The sequence below is a fragment of the Lynx rufus genome, unplaced genomic scaffold (assembly GCF_022079265.1).
Source record: "Lynx rufus isolate CCGP_SWC_20201006 ecotype Redwood Valley unplaced genomic scaffold, mLynRuf1.p SCAF_8, whole genome shotgun sequence".
Taxonomy (NCBI): domain Eukaryota; kingdom Metazoa; phylum Chordata; class Mammalia; order Carnivora; family Felidae; genus Lynx; species Lynx rufus.
Genome location: NW_025814896.1, coordinates 45137061 through 45154776, shown reverse-complemented (window position 1 = coordinate 45154776; position 17716 = coordinate 45137061). Strand labels below are relative to the sequence as shown.

General features: G+C 41.3%; 1 protein-coding gene across 1 annotated transcript in view; it reads right to left on the bottom strand.

Annotated features, from left to right (window-relative positions):
• The window catches only part of CFAP61 (cilia and flagella associated protein 61), a 270944-nt gene that overhangs the window by 237337 nt on the left and 15891 nt on the right, over window positions 1-17716 (bottom strand). The window contains exon 6 of the mRNA XM_047067515.1: window positions 4866-4998. Coding sequence (XP_046923471.1) covers window positions 4866-4998 — 133 coding nt within the window. The remainder of the gene's footprint in view (window positions 1-4865; window positions 4999-17716) is intronic.

Genomic DNA, 17716 nt, shown 5'->3' with positions numbered 1-17716 from the left:
TTACCAGGGGTTAGGTGGTAAGTGAAATGGAAAGAAGTCGGTCAAAGGGCACAAAATTTCCAGTTATAAGATAAATAAGTTCTAGGGATCTAATGGACAGCATGGTGATTATAATTAACAATATTGTATTATATACTTGAAAGTTGCTAAAAGAGTGGATCTTAAACATTTTCACCACAAGAAAGTACCGGTAATTATGTGACAATAAGGAGGTGTTAGCTAATGCTATGGTGGCAACTGTTTTGCAGTATATAAGTGTATCAACTCGACATGGTGTACATCTTTTTTTTTTAATGTTTATTTATTTTTGAGAGAGAGAGGTCACACACACATGCCACAGAGGGGCAGAGAGAGTGGGGCGGGAGGGTGGGGGGGGGAACGGAATATCCAAAGCGGGCTCTGTGCTGACAGCAGAGAGCCTGATATGGGGTTCTAATTCATGAACTGTGAGATCATGACCTGAGCTGAAGTCAGATGCTTAACTGACTAAGCCACCCAGGTGCCCCAAAATGGTGTACATCTTAAACTTACACAGTGGTATATGTCAATTATATCTCAATAAAGCTGGAACAAATAAATAAAAACCTCCAAAAAACAAAGCCCTGACTAAACTGGGTTTGTCCATTTTGGTCATTCAAAGACCTGACTGGGGTCTGCGTGAATCATTACTTCTCAGTAGTTTGTTCTCATCATGTAAAGACGTAGTTTTCAAAATGGTACTGCTGTGCCCAAATATTCCCTGACTCTTCCTTTTTCCATTAGCCTGAAGCTATAGGTTGAATGAAAATATACAAAAGCAAGTTCTTAAAGGAAAATGCAAAAAACTAAAAATGGAAAAAAAAAAACCTTTTCAATGGGGAAGAAATAAATATTAGGGACTACTACCTCAGAATCTAACTTTAGGGCCAGTTCTCACCTTAAAAAACTAATGCCTTTATCTCTCAAAGGTCATCCTGTTTTCCATCATGTAGGTAAATGTTTCACCACCTTGACTGCACACTGGAACCACATGGGGAGCTTTTTAGAAAGACCCCAAAAGATTGGTCTACTTTATCTAAGTACATGGTAGCATCAGGATTTTTAATTGAGATATAATTCACCTACCATAAAAATAAACCTTAAATGAGTATATATATTTGGTAGCTTTTAGTATATTCACAAATGTGCACACCTTCACCCACTAATTCCAAAACATTTTCATCTCCTGTACCCCTGCAAAAAAGCCCATACCCTTTATTAGTTATTCCCCATCTACCTCTTTCTCCAGCCACTAATCTAGTTTCTGTCTCTAGGGACTTGCTTATTCTAGGTTTTCATATAAATGGAATCATATAATAGTGCTCCTTGATGTCTGGCTGCTTTCACCTAGTGTAATGTTTTCAAGGTTCAAACATGTTATAGCATGCATCAGTACTTCATTCCCTTTGATTTCCTAATAATATTCCATTGTATGGCTGTACCACCTTTTGTCTGTTTATTCATTCATCAACAAGCAAATGGACATTTGGGTTGTTTCCACTTTTTTGGTTATTATGCATAATGCTGCTATGAATGTTCATGTACATGTTTTTGTGTGGACATGTATTTTCAGTTCTAGGAGTGGAACTGCTGGGTCAAATGGTAATTCTATGTTTAACTTTTTGAGAAAATGACAGATTATTTTCCAAAGTGGCCACACTATTTTATAATGCCACCAGCAATGTATGAGATGGCACCTTCTCCACATCCTCACCAACACTTGTTATTGTCCTTCTCTTTTATTATAACCATCCCAGCAAGTGTGAAACGGTATCTCATTGTGGTTTTGATTTGTAGTTTCCTAATGACCGAGTGTCATTTCATGAGCTTATTGGCCATTTGTATATCTTTGTTGGAGAAATGGCTATTCAAATCCTTTGCCCACATTTTATTTGGATTATTTGTCTCTTTATTGCCATATGAGTTCTTTATATATTCTGGATATAAGTTTATTGCCATGTGGACAATCTAAAAGCATCCCCATCAGGATCACCTGATTCTGATCAGGTGATGTTCATACAAACTGAGCTTGAGAACTACTGATGTAGAAACAAGCTCCAACAGATCATGTTATCAGAATAAAAGAATTTTTGTTTCCAAGTTTTCCAAGAAAAGTAATATTCTTTAAATAGCTCTTAAGTTTTGTCAAATAGAGAAATTAATGTATGAAGAATCCCTGAACGATCATCCTAGAAGTAAAACTGCTAAATTCTCACCTTCGAATGCTTTTCCATAAACTGGCCACTTGAAAAAAAAGCTAATTTGTTGTCATCTTTGCCTGAACGTTGGGATTCTATGAATGAAATATTCAGTTATAGAGCTGGACATGAAAGGGTTTTATTCATGTCTGCTAATTATGATATGCAAAAGAGAACACAAAAATTCATTCAAACTAAGATTATCTCATTGTCAAAAGCAATCTTCAGTCCAAGCTTACATAAACCACGTTTACAGGCCTTTACAAAAATTGTCCTCTAGATTTCTCACGCGATACAAAGGGAACATTTTAGCTCACATTTGAATTGCTTTCTTTTCTTGATTCCTAAAACTAGCAACAGAAGCCCGACCTTGTGAGATCCCTGTACACAAGTCAATAATGAGACATTTGCAGGGGAGCTCCATTCCTTTAAAACAGACTTCCCAAACATGGTCCCTAAACCGGCAGCATCAATATCACCCATGAACTAGCGAGATGTACACATTCCCAGGCCCATCCCGAACCTACTAGATCATGCTGAGCGTGGGTCCCAGTAATCTGTGTTCTAATCACCCCAAGAGTTATTTCAATGCATGCTCAAGCTTGAGGACTTACTTCTTTAGAATACTTTCCTCACATTTCTTATACACATATATAGCGGCTACCATTGGTTACGACCCTATCCTTCCTAAAGCTGAACAGCCACCACACACCCCTAATTACCCTGAGGCACTAAGAGTCCCAATTTTGTTGTGTCAATTTCTCCATAGCACAGAGCAGATCCCATGAATATCCCAATTTCAGCACTTTCAACTCCTAAGAATGTCCAAAGCTTCAGATGGAGTGGCATGAGGTAGAAAGCTATCACAATATTTTTGGCTTTAGGAAGGCCTAAATGTTTCAATATTTTTCAGGAAGGCCTATTTTCAACAGGCTCGCACCAACATGAAGGCCTAAAGATACCTCAATACACTTAATGTTTCGCTATCAGAACTAGGATTTGAATCCTAATTATCAAATCTTGTGGGGGCAGATTCAGAGAAGGAAGCCACAACTAGCTAAATTTCTGTAAGGGCAGAGTGTCCCTCCATGAATGCCTCCAGCGGTAGGGCAAGGATGAGGGACAATCTCACAAGGTGCAGGGTTGCTCACGGCAGCTGCCCCGGGCACGAGGTCAGCCTGCTCTCCGCTTTGAGCTGAGATGTGCTAAAGCTAGCTAGCTTGCCAGCTCTCTTCTGTGTCTCTTCTCCTCACTTCTGTTGGGTGTAGACTTCAGGGTCTACAGCTGGCAAACCACAGGGGGTGGGTTCCATTTTCCTTTACTCCCATTCCTACCTCCCGTCTCAGTAAAGCCTTCCAGGATGGATGCTATGGAATTTGTGGAGCATGTTCTGAATCAGTGGTCACCAATGACGTGCTCACAGGGCCAGGCTGGTACAATGGTGGGCTCGAGGACACCTGTGTTGTCTACAGCAGCTGCTCCAAAGCTGCTGCAGAGCTCCATCTCACTGGGGACCTGCAGAAGAGCAGGCCCAACAGCAGGCCTTCTGATTTTTCTAGAGAAGCTAGAAATTCCAACTGTTATGTACACTTTCTTAATTTGTAAATGCTAGCCACTAATAAAACAAAACTTACTCATCTACAACCTAAATCAAATCATGAGAAAACACTGGACAAATCCAAATTGAGAGATGTTGCACAAAATAACTGATGTGTGCTCTTCAAAACTGTCACTGTCATGAAAAACAAAGGCAAACTAGAGAGTTCCAGATTACAAGAGACCGAAGACACGGGACACCTGAATGCAAAAAATGATGTGGATTTACTTCTGCTCTAAAGGACTGTCCGTAAAATCTGAATAAGGTCTGTAGATTAGATAATAGGAGTGCAGGAATCATGTTCAATCCTGACCTCTATACTACAGTTACATAAGAGAACATTCTTGTTTTTAGGAAATAACCACGAAAGCATTTAGTGGTAAAGGGGCATTACATCCACAACTTATTTTTAAAAGTTTCAGAAAAACATAAATGTAAAGAGTTCTTAAATAATATATATGTATAATATTTATATTTTTATATAATTATATTTATAATATAACATAAGTAATATAAATATATGTTTATATATTAAAAGACAGAAATACATAGAAAAAGCAAGCAAAGAGAATGATAAAGCAAATGTGGTAAAATGTTACCATTTAGGGAACTTGGGTGCTTACAAGTTTTCTGTAAGTGTGAAATTTTGCTAAAACAAAAAGTTAAAAAAAATATTACTTTCCAAGTCAAACAAAATCCATGTGTCAGCAGGATGCTGGTCTGTGATCTCTGGCCTCTGGGATCTTGGGGTCTCAGAAATCCCCCTCAGACACCCTCAAGAATCTCTCCCTTTCACCCTAACTCCCATCTCTACCTTCAGGAGCAGGGCAAAGAACCCACAGCAGCCTGGCATCTGGAAGCATCTCACAAAAACCTAAAACTAAAGCTAGGTCACACTGGGAAGGAGGGTGATGTCACAGCTCAGAAGCGAGCCTGGCCTTGGAAGCAGGGAGGGGATGGCAGCTGTAGGGGTGTGGGGCAAAACCAGAAGCAATGTGCTTATTTCTCTCATTTCTCTTACTAAGCGTAACCCAGGCAGATAAATCACCAACCTCACACACAACAGCATGATTCTCTTCATCTTGGGCCTCGATTAGTTCAGCCAGGAAGTACTCGCCGTAAGTTTCCTTCAGAATGGTGTCATGGCGCAAAAATATCGGCATGAGATCATCATGATCTTCTACCCTGTTTAATGCAAAGGCTTAATTAATTTCAGTGTTCCTTCCTTCAGCGGAGCACCTACTATGTGCCAGACCGTGTTCTAAATGCCAGGGACACAGCAACATGCTCATGACATGAACTTGCATTCTTACAGGAGAAACAGAATGAAACTATAGCAAATACAACGCTTCAAAGATTTCAAACAGTGGTAAGTGCTCTGGGAGGGAGAGTGACAAGGTCAAGTGGTCAGGGAAGACCTCTCCAAGGAGGGACATCTGAGCTGAGACCTGGATAAAGAAAAGGGAAGAGAGCTATGTCAAGAGACCTGAGGGTGGAAAATTCCAGTCAGAGGGAACACACTCAGCATATTTGGGTATGGAATGTGGGGCATCATTTGTTCTGAGACAAAGGACAAAAAGCTAGGAACGGCATTTCCTAAATGTGTTCCAAAGGACACTACTTCTATGACATTGTCCCTAGCATCCCCTTCTTCCTCCCAAAAGAATTCAACTGTCTAAAGACAATTTCCTAGTATAGGTGCCCTCTGGAGTGTCACAGTTATATATTAGAGACTGAGAAGTACTAGAATAAATATGAATATTTAACCTTGTTTATGCATTTACCCAACATGGACCCATGGTACCCTTTACGCTTATCAATGGGGAACAGAAACCATGGTACTCACCAGCCCTTCTGACACAGAGGAAGTTCCAGCAGCTCCCCCGCCATTTGGCAGGGTTCTAGGGCTGGTTCCTTTATATTCTAGTTGCCCTTAAAAAAATTTTTTTTTAATGTTTATTTTTGAGAGAGAGAGACTCAAGTGGGGGAGGGGCAGAAAGAGGGAGACACAGAATCCGAAGCAGGTTCCATGCTCTGAGCTGTCAGCACAGAGCCTGACATGGGGCTTGAACCCATGGACCACGAGATTATGACCTGAGCTGAAGTCGGATGCTCAACCAACTGAGCCACCCAGGCACCCCCCTCTAGTTGCCCTTTTAAATCGAGGCTTTTTTTCAGTGCCCCACAGCAGATGAGTCTGCACATGGTCCCTAGGTAATATCCCTGATCACTGCAGTACACAGCATCCAGGGTGGGGGTTCCCTTCATTCCTGGGTCTCTGCCTCTCTTGCCATTCTTTATGCGGTCACTCTGTCCTCTGTTATGCTGTTCAGAAGCTGTTCAGTCAGTCCTTAGTTCTTCAAGAGGAATTGCTCCAGAACAGCAATTGACTTGGTGTGTCCATGGAGGAGGTGAGTTCAGGTTCTTCCTACGTTGCCATCTTGGACCAGAAGTCTACCCTTTACTCCTGACACATCACTACATTTCCCATAAAGAAGGAAATGCTACTTTAAAAATAATGAAGCTCTGGGGCACCTGGGTGGCTCAGTGGGTTAAGCGTCTGACTTCGGTGCAGGTCACGATCTCACAGCTCATGAGTTCGAGCCCCGCATCGGGCTCTGTGCTGACAGCTCAGAGCCTGGAGCCTACTTTGGATTCTGTCTCTCCCTCTCTCTGCCCCTCCCCAGCTCACACTCTGTCTCTCTGTCTCTCTCTCAAAAATAAATAAACGTTAAAAAATATTTTTAAAAATAATGAAGCTCTGCTCACCACCTTGGAAACATTCACCTCAGACTTCCCTTGTCAGGACCCTACACAGGGATCTTGACAACCAGCATGGGAGGAGAGGGAAAACCAAGAACCAGGTTTATGGTTGCACAGTGATGCTGGCTCTTAGACTCCATTTTTCTGACATTATCTAACATTCTTTTATTCTTTTTAGTACATTATTGGTTATATTTAGTACTCTATTTTACCTGCCTAGGATGTTCTTATACTTTTTTTTTCCTGGTACTTTTCTTATTAAAATGTTCCACATTTGGGTTTTTTGTTGTTGTTGTTGTTTTTCTGTGCTATATCTGATTTGGCTACTAAATTTTATCTCTTCTCCCCTTTACTTCATTACTGTGCCATCTTCATCATCCTATTTGATCTTTTAATATGTTCTCTTTGACATTAACAGTAGGTTCATATGAGTGATCTGAATGTATATAAAGCTCAGGGCTTTATCCAGATTATCTCCGTTGGTATACTTCTCATAGCTACCCCAGAAGGTAGGGATTGCCATCTTCACTCTATAGATGGTGGAGAGCAAGGCTCAAAGGGAGGATGAAATGCTTTGCCTGAAATGACAGCAATAGTTGGCATGTTATAAACTCAGGTCAGTTTAGACTCTGCCATCACATACTACACTAAGTCACCAATGCACTTCAAAAATTTCCCTTTACTTCGACATTCCTTTTGAAAGTGGGCAGCAAGAAGCATGAGCACGAGCTAAACAGTTGAGAGGAGACTTTGGCTCAAGGGACAGGGGTCGACACCATGGCTTATCCACCCAGCCCTGCCCCAACTCCCGGATTGGATTCCCCCAATCCTGCAACAGCTACACTCCCCACGTCTAAACGCTTTAAACTGGACAGCTCCATGCACTCTGGATGAAAATCCCCACTTTGTTCCAATGATGAAAGCTTTACCTCTGGTGAGCCTCATCTGTTGGAATGTTGTTTTTTCATCAGTAATAAACATCTTGATGGGAGAAATACACACTTGAAAAACTTCATCTCTGCTATATAAAACTCAGAAGTAAGGGGAAAGCTAGCTAACAGACCACGATACAGGAAGGCAAAAACAAAGAGAAGATGACAACTATCAGGGATTAAACATAACTCCCCAGGTTGACTCTTATTCTTAACCTGTCAGCACTCTCTGGAAGGAGAGACAGCAGAGGGTCCTTATCCAGACAACCAGGATATTTGCTTATTATACTGTCAACCTGGGTATGATGTCATCACCAACCAACTGTCTCATTCCACATGCCAGCACATCAGAGAGACTCTCTAGTAGGGAGTCTAAAACATGGAGCCAGAACTGAGAAATGTATAGAACTGTTGAGTCACTACATTACACACCTGAAACTAATATAACACTGTGTGTTCATTATGTTGGAATTATTAAAATAATGACTAACTAAATAAACAAATACACTTAAAATATATTCATGACATGGATCCAGAAACAAACACCAACTGTGTTTTTAGGATGGACTTGACTGTACTCTCACACCATAGCCACTTCACAAGCTGTGTCAGCTCTGCACTAAATTTTTTAAGTAGTCTTTGACTACTCGCCCATCTATTTTTGTGTGTCCACAATCACTTTGAGAGCTACCAGTGGCTGGGTGTGATTGGGTGTACCAAAGCTCCATAATAAATGCATTGAAGGCTCATAGTACTCTTCTGAAAAGATTGGAGGATAAATGATACAGTGTAGTGGTCAAAGTCTGGGCTGGAAGCCAGAATGCCTAAATCTGGATTTAATAACTGTGACCTCGGGCATATCACTCAAACCCTCATCCCATAGTTTTCTCATCTGTCATAAAGACAGTAAATTTTATGTTGAGATAATAGCGTGTGATGTGCTATTATTATTAACATTACTACAACTTAGGTAGGAAGGGTCCATAAGGACAAGCGAAGAATATTTATAATCAATGCATGGAATGGAAGAGGTTATCACTATAGAAGCCTGTATAGCTGTGCTAGCTGCCTATTGTCCTATTCCATCCACTATCACTAATCTGTTTAAAACCCTGCTTTCTTCACCTCACTCCCTTACTCAAAAACTTTTGCTAGCCCCCGCTGTTTCTGGGATGAGGTCAGAGCCCTTTAGCCTCATCTTTAAGGCCTCTTTTCATAATCATCACCAACAATGACACACAAGGTGATCTACTCATTCTCCCTAGAAGGGGACCTCACCATCTTCCCTCCTTCTGCCTCTGTCCCTATCCAGCACTGTGACCCACTCACTTATTCCAAGTTCCAGCATCCTTCCACCCCATACCCTCCAGTGGCTCATCATCCCAGCCTCCTTTCCCAGGAACTAATGACAGGATCAAAACCGGATATCTATTGTCCACTTTTGATGTCAATGTCAAAGCAGGGCATGTTTCCAACCAAGGATTATGCTCTTTGGGGACAGAGAGGGAGTTCTGTGCTTCTCCATGACAAAGGTTAGCCAAGATACTCTGAACCTTTTTTTCAACTAGACTTCAACCTTGGCTTGCAAAGACTTGAACAAACACCGACATAGTTTCTCATAGCCCAAGGCCACATCCCTAGGATGACCCCAGTCCCTCTTGAAGTGCCTTTCTGAGAAAGGAAGGCTGCCAAAAGAATTTCCTGTTTGTTCTAGCCAACACCTAAAGGTAGAGCCCCTGTCTCTCAGTCTCTGTGGAAGGGTAGGAGCCTAACTTCAATAAGCTCCAGCTAGCAAACTCAGATGGGTTTCACAAGGAACAAACCCACTTCCTACTTCTTGTCATTTTTCACTTCCTTGACTCTACTGAGACTCCCCTCGCCCCCTCTCAATTCTCTAATTTTCTCTTTAATAGGTCCAGTCACCTCTGCACAAACCAAAGTTGAGTTTCAGTTCACACCGTATGCTTTTCCCTATATAATAGTTACTATTGATTAAAATCTGTCTTTAGCACTTTAACCAGAGACTGGCTTTGTTGAACTTTTGGACATTTGCATACCCTGTAGACTGCAGCACAGGTGCAACAGTGATAGGCGACACAGAATAGGTTCCGTACCGTATTCTGGGACCTCATCCAGTATGACACATGTAACACACAGCACCGAGTGGTGCCACTGCTAAGCCCGTTTTCCAGGTGAGCAATGTGTGGCCTGAGGGGACTCATGTGGAGAGTGAGACCACAGCCCTAACTGACTGAGACACCTGCCCAGTCACTTCAATACTAAGCCTTGGTTTCTCATCTACTAAGCAGGCAGGGACAAGGACAGCAGGGAGGGTACAATGTAATGATACAAGGTACACTCTGGTAGACAGTAAGCCCTCAGCACAATCTACTCTGGAGAGACTTCACATGCGGCCCCCATGTCCCACACCACCTGGAAACCCCCACTGGCTGGCTCCCTGCCTCCAAGCACTCAGGACCTCTGCTGAAAGAGCCTACTAGCACACCCCACTGCATTCCAGAACCCATCTCCCTACTTAACCTGCCAAAGGAGTGCTGCTAACAGAGGGGAGCTTTTCTCTGTAAAGAGAGTCCTGAGTGATACTTGTTTGAAAAAAAATAAAAAAGATTGTAGGAGAGAATAGCCAAGAAATCCATTTTCAAATGCTTTGCCAAAAATAAAACTCCACATTGATATTAAAAGAGGTAACTTGTAAATAATACAAAAATAATTCAATATCCTAGTCACTTAAAGAGAGTCGAGGCTGGGGCACCTGGGTGGCTTGGTCGGTTAAGCGTCCGACTTCGGCTCAGGTCATGATCTCATGGTCCGTGAGTTCGAGCCCCGCATCGGGCTCTGTGCTGACAGCTCGGAGCCTGGAGCCTGTTTCAGATTCTGTGTCTCCCTCTCTCTCTGCCCCTCCCCTGTTCATGCTCTGTCTCTCTCTGTCTCAAAAATAAATAAACGTTAAAAAAAAATTAAAAAAAAAGAGAGAGAATCGAGGCACCTGTCACATAGAAAATTCTAAGATCAACTGTGTACGATGGGCTTTTATCTACATAGGATGGACACAAAAATAATACTCCATGGATACAAAAATCAGAAATAAAGGCTCAGAGAGCCCCAGGGCTGTACACCTATGCATGAGCCCTCTGCAGCCTATGAACAAAGTTATCCCTGATCATACCGCAATATAAATTCTTCTGGGGAAAATAGGAAGAAAATAACCAAATTGTGCAGTTCTAAAGAGTCTCTCGCTTCAGCTCCTCCCCAAAATGGATAAAGAGGAACTTGTTCTGCTAAATGCATTCCTTGGGGTAATCGATAATTTATGATCTTGCATCAGCCCCAGTGCTAATGATAAAGTATGACATCAGCCTTGCAGAGTCTCAAATGGCATATGACAAAGTCTAGCCCTACAGAAACAAAACACCCCAGCTACCAAAAACAATCCATCCAGTAAAATGCTTAAATTCGAGCACTCTGAGGCAATGAGCACTGTCTGCCTCTGGGAAAATAGGAGAGCCACGACTTCACATGAATTCATTTAGCACGGTACAGCCACATGTCCAGCACCTCTGTGACCCAGAGCATGTCAGGAGTTATGATTATGTAAGGTTATAATTTATCAACATAAAATGCAATGGGAATGACACCATTTTCTGGGTGAAAACCAACATTCTTTTATATCTTCCATTCAGGAAGTGGCTTGAAGGAGGCAACAATGTACTTGTTAATGTAATTAGTGTAGAATATTTTATTCTTTTTTTTTTAATCTTTATTTATTTTTGAGAGAGAGACAGAGTGTGAGCAGGGGAGGAGCAGAGAGAGAGGGAGACACAGAATCCGAAGCAGGCTCCAGGCCCTGAGCTGTCAGCACAGAGCCCGACGCGGGGCCTGAACTCACAAACCATGAGATCATGACCTGAGCCGAAGTCAGACACTCAACTGACTGAGCCACTCAGGCGCCCCTAGAATATTTTATTTTAACTAGTTTGGAGGAAACAAAAGGTCCATCCCATAGAGACTGATTGATTGCTCAGGTACCTAAATGTCCACCAGACTCTGAAAAATGTGCCATATGAAAATGGAGTAGCATCCAAAATGCAAGAAAATCAACAGCCTCTCAGGACACATCACTTGGGGTATGGATGTCCTCTAAACCCAAGAGAAGGCAAGGTGGGGGATGACAGGAACCTGGTGGCTCTCTCTGGCTCCCTGGGAGGACAAACTCTAATCATTTCCCCTATGTCAGTTAGCTGGGCTTTCAATGAACATCATGATGCCTAGAACCCACAGAACTTTCCCAGCTGATTGGCATGGTCTCTTGGTGATGGCTAGACCCTCAGATTGTTTCAAAGCTTTAGCATCCAGACCATTCTTCTGCAAAATTATGATCCTAGAGGAAAATCTACAGGCTAGCTTCCTTTGAGTGTGGGAGATTGTTTCTTTGCCCACAAAGAAAGTATTTCAAATTCACAGATGGAAAGGTCACACTTAAGGTCTGGAACGGCAGCGGCAGCAGGGCTGAGCCACCTTTCTATTCAGGATATTGGCATGGCTTCTTCTCTCCTGTCTGATGGTATTTTCCATATCCAGAGAGGAGTTGCATTTCATTAGCTAGACTTAAAAATGTACCATTGAAAAAGTGATTCTGATGTTACATTAAATGCCATAAATATTGTATTTCTTCAAACCTGAGAGTATCTGTGCCTATGTTTTAAGAAATCAGTGAATGAAGATTCTCACAGAGAATCTAATTCAGTGGTAATCCTAAAGAAAGCAGTGTATTTTGGTTAAACCAACCTTTTACCCTGAACATTGTGTCAATTTGGGGCAGGAGAACCCAAGTCAGTCTTTTTCTTCCCATATATAGAAACAAAGCACCTTTTTCTTTCCAAGATCTCTTGCGACCTCTAGTGGTCTCTTTAAGAAAATCAAGTCCATCATTTCTCAATCACCTATTCCATTTTAGAATTTTAGGATGGATTTTAGAACCATTTAGTTTCTACTCCTTGGAAAATGTCATGATTTTTTAAATGATGGAGGATTTTTAAACCCTAAATTACTTCAAAGCATATTCAAGGCCAATAAGAGGCCCTTGCTGTTTATACCACCAGGATCTGATCCAAAAGTCTATCTTGGCACGCCATCACTCCAGTTGAATTGTTAACCAGATCTTATTTGCTGGGTCACTTACCAAGACTCAAGAAGACCAATGGTGAAATTCCTAATTTCACCGTCCCTTCTTTTGGAGTGCTTTGATTCTCATGACCTAAGCATCAGAAAATTCATTTGTATGAAAGTACTCAGAAGTTCAACTTAAGTGAATTCCAAAAAAAGCATAAGGCTGTCAAATGCTTAATAAAAATAATTGCTTTAAGAGGTGAAAAGTTAGTATTTAAAAAACCACCAATCTTATGTTTTAAAGTCCTAAATTTTCTTCATCTATTTTACATAGCAATAATGCTCACACAATTTGGTTAGCCTTTATTATCAGCAAAAAAAGCAGTACTCCATTTTAGTTATTCTACAACATGGACTGACAGCACATAATCATTCCCTGGCAAGTCCTTCCCTACCCCCTCCCCAAAAGACTTGAAAAAGGTAGGTTTTCCCCCAAAAGTACTATTCCAATAGTTTCTCAGTCTGAGAACATCTCAAATCCACCACTGAGTATTAATCAAGCCCACTATAGATTATAAAGGTATGTCCAGAAGCAGTCATGCTTTATTTCAAACATTGTGCAAATCACAGAACAGTAACTTCAATAATTAGTGTCTAAGTAGAGGGGAAGATTATAGCACAATTTTCCACATGGGTAAATCAAAGAACCAGGACTGGGGATTACAGTGTTAATTCCCTAGTTCTGAACATGTTGCTAGGTAAATGGCAGAAGGATAATTACATCCCAAACCCTTCCCTGGTCTACTGTCTTAAGAGCTATGTTCTTCACCATTAATTATCAGTGCAAGTAACTGTTGATGAAAACAGATGTCAAAAAATCAATGTGGGAGAAATAAGAGAAATGAAGCAGCCTAAGAGGACACATACAGCCACGCCCATCTGACCTTCTGAAAAGGCTTTTTTCCTGCATCCTTAAGGAGGGAAATGATCCACATAAGTGCATTTTCTGACTACCTAAAATTCTACACCTGCTAGAACCAAAACTCTAATGTGAACATTTTGGACAGAGGGCTTCTTAAAATGTATCACCTTTCTCTACCTTCCAACAAGCAAAAATATCAACCATCATAATGTCACCATTCCCTCATGAGTTCACCACTATATGCTAAATTGTCTTTTATAAATATCCCTTCCTCCTTACAAAGTATCCATTGTCATCTTTTTGCCATGAGGACTATATTCCTCCTCTGATCTGCTACTGGCAGATTTTCTGTAGGCTGGGCAAGCAGGACATTTCACCATCAGAGGCTGAATGAGCAAGACCTCAGGGTCAGGGATCGGGAAGGTTTAGTTCAGGCTGGGACAGCCTCATCCCCTGGAAGGTTGTAGTCCGTAACCCTAAAGTTTTCAAGGGTAAAAGAAGGAAAGGAATAAAGACGTGGGTTGGAAAGAAGAGGAGAGAGACTAACTCTAAACTACCAGTTCCACATGCTTACTAGGAGCCAGCACTGGGCAGGGCACAGCCCACACCTTTTCTCGAGCAGCCTACACCCTGAATCACAAGTGGGGCGTTAGTGAGTAGATTAACAAAGATGTTGCCTTACTAAAAGGTGAAAGAAATTGGTGATTTTTAGATATGCTGCCTCTGTACATGTCAGATGTGGTATTGGATACATATACAATTATTACAATAGATTATATAGAATTATCTATAGATATTTTATGTTCTAATTAATTCTATAGAATTATCTATTACAATAGTAAATAATAACACAAAAACATCTTGCTGAATATCTATGCTGGAGTACTTAAGCTTTAAAATTCCTCAAGAAAATGACAAGATCCAAATTTGGTATGCTGCCTACACACTTTAAGACAATATGGAGCTTCTGGGTTGGTAAACGCATGGAAATTTGGGAACAGGAGCCCCGCTCCCTTCCCTCACACCTTCCCCTGTGCTTCTCTTCTGACTGTTCCTGACTTACATCCTCTTATAATAGACTGGTGACCTAGCAAGAAAAGAAGGAAAGAAAGAAGGAAAGAAAGAAAGAAAGCAAGCAAGCAAGCAAGCAAGCAAGCAAGCAGGCAAGAAAATACTTTTGGAAATATGCCTCTCTCAACCGCTGTTCCCCTCTACCCTCCCCCACAAAACTGTCTATTTATACACATATGTCTGTATAGTTACATACTCACATAGAAAATTGCGACCAGTAACTTTATTTGGCAAAAATGTTCTAAGGGCACCTGGGTGGCTCAGTCAGTTAAGCATCCAACTCTTGATTTTGGTTTGGGTCATGATCTCATGGTTCATGGGTTCCAGCTCTCTGCTGGGCTCTGCGCTGGCAGTGTGGAGCTCGCTTGGCATTCTCTCTTTCTGTCTCTCTGCTCCTCCCCCTCCTCGCATCCTCCCCCCTCAAAATAAATAAACATTTGAAAAGATGTTGTAATTTGAAAATATAATTCGTTTTATTAAATGAACCCATCCCCCAAACTAATTAGCAAATGGCAGAATAAAATGAGAGATTTTTAAATGGAATGAAGACAAAAGTTTAGCAATTATTAGACTACTTATGAGAACTTAAGCAACCAGTTTATGTAAATTTCTCATGACATAATTAAAAAACTGCCTACCTGTGAATACTTTTACATTTAAAGAATGTAATTTCCTAAAGGGCAGGAGGACCTATTTTCCTGCGCTGATTATAAGAGAAACTTCATAAATCAGGAAGGAGGATTGGAGAGGTGTGAGAGAATCAATTAAAAATGTTATTTTAGGGGCACCTGAGTGGCTCAGTCAGTTAGGCGTCCGACTTCGGCTCAGGTCATGATCTCACAGTTCGCAAGTTCGAGCCCTGTGTCGGGCTCTGTGCTGACAGCTCAGAGCCTGGAGCCTGCTTCGGATTCTGTGTCTCCCTCTCTCTCTGCCCCTAACCCACTAACATTCTGTCTCTGTCTCTCTCAAAAATAAATAAATATTTAAAAAAAATTTTTTTAATGTTATTTAAAAAAAAAAAAGATTTCACTCACAGAATTCCTTCTCTTTAGAATGTGTTTGGCTTGTATTAGCATTTGTTTCATGACCAAAGGGGTTTTTTATAAAGAGAATTATAATGTTGACGATTTAGCTATGAATACAAAAAGTAAATAAAAATGGTTTCTACGAGGAATTTTCTTTCTCTTGTCCTAAATTAGGGGATAATGTGTATCTGAATTTATTTTGCTCCTTGGTAATATTTTTTTTAGACAAGTGCTGTCTGGATCTCAGAATGCAAAGTAAATGCTCTATGTGGAAAGTAAAAATGGAACCACTTTCCATTGTTTGCATAACGTTCTGCCTCCTTCTCTTTGCTTTCCTTCATCACCAAACTTCTCTAGAGAGCAGTGGATATCCCCTTGCCTTCACTTCCTTACCTCTCATTTATTTGGTTCACTGCATTGTGATTTCCAAAACTCAACTCTGCCCTTCAAGGACAGACAAGACCAGATCCCAAAGCAAGGGGATGGAGGTAGGCACTGGTGACTAAGTGGCCACTGTCGGCACAGAGGAACCAAAGAGATGAGCTTGAGAGAAATGGCCCAGGTCCTGGGAAGACAGAGTTCAGAGCCATAAGGACAAGAGAAGAAGAGAAGCAAATGAGGATGGGGGAGGATTAAGGCTGGAGGCTTGGGTGAGGGCAGTGTCAAGGCAGGCAGCCACCTCCCTCTTACCCAAAGTTCATTCAACTTGTCTTTAATAGATGAAGAATTCTCCAAGTTTTTACAATTTTTTTCCTTAAATAAGTTTTGGTAGGTTGTGTTTTTGAAGGAATTGGCCCATTTTATCTAAGTTGATGAATTTACAGAGCTGTATTCCCTTATCCTTTTATGTCTGTAAGATCTGTAGTGATATCACCTCTTTCATTTCTGATACTGGTAATTTTCTCTTTTTTCTTGGTCAGTTTGGCTAGAAGTTTATCAATTTTATTCAACTCATCTGTATCTTTTTACATTTCCAAATGCAATGGCCTCTTTTTGGACTCAAATTATTTGATTTCCCTACATCTTTTGCCACTGTAAGAGTCTGACTTCTACAAGACTCCTCTCCCTCTCTTCTAGTTCTCTTCCTTATTCACGCTCATTTTCACCATTCAAAATTCTGCCATAGGCCTCTGCTTTTTCACTTTAAAATCTCTTCCTGGGGTGCCTGGGTGGATCACTTGGTTGAGTGGCAGACTCTTGGTTTTGGCTCAGGTCATGATCTCATGGTTCATGAGTCTGAGCCCCACATCGGGCTGACAGGGCAGAGCCTGCTTGGGATTTTCTCTCTCCCTCTCTCTTTACCCCTCGTCTGCTCTCTCTCTGTCTCAAAATAAACATTTAAAAATAAAATAAAATAAAATCTCCACAACTAAACAATCTCCTTTATTTTCTTGACCTCCTCACTCATGAGAGGACCTATATTTCTACCTCCCAACTGTCCACCTAATGCTATTATTTCTACTTTTAGCTAGTGAATCCCCCCATACTTGAAAACCTGAGTGACCGTGAACTCATTCTCATCTTTCAACTTTCCCCCTCAAACATTTCTTTGCATCCATGCACCTGCCCCAACCAGATCTCTTTGACTTGTCACTGCCTGAATTCCAGCTAGAATCATTTCTTGGCCATACTGTTCTGTTCCTCCCTTATAAGCCACTGACCACATGAAAGTCAGTTATCCTTCACACACAGCCCATATAGTGCTGCATGCTGGCTTCAGGGTAAAGGCTTCTCGTTGTGATTCTTCCTTGGCCATCCAGTGGCCTACTCTTGCTCTGCACACCTTGAACAGCAGCCACAACTGCCTACTGCCTGGTAATAGACACTCCAGGTGCCTTCCTGCCTCTACACCTTTGCCCAATCTGTCCCTCTGACCAAGCTCCGGCTCGTCCCTTCTGACCAGATTCAGAGGCTACCTGAATAAATTAGGCTACCTAATTTATTTTAAATTATTTTTTTAATTGAGGTATAATAACATATAGTAAAATGCCCAAGTATTAAGTTGGGTGAGTTTTGGCAACTGCAAAGCCACCAATCAATACACAGAGCACTACCATTGCCCC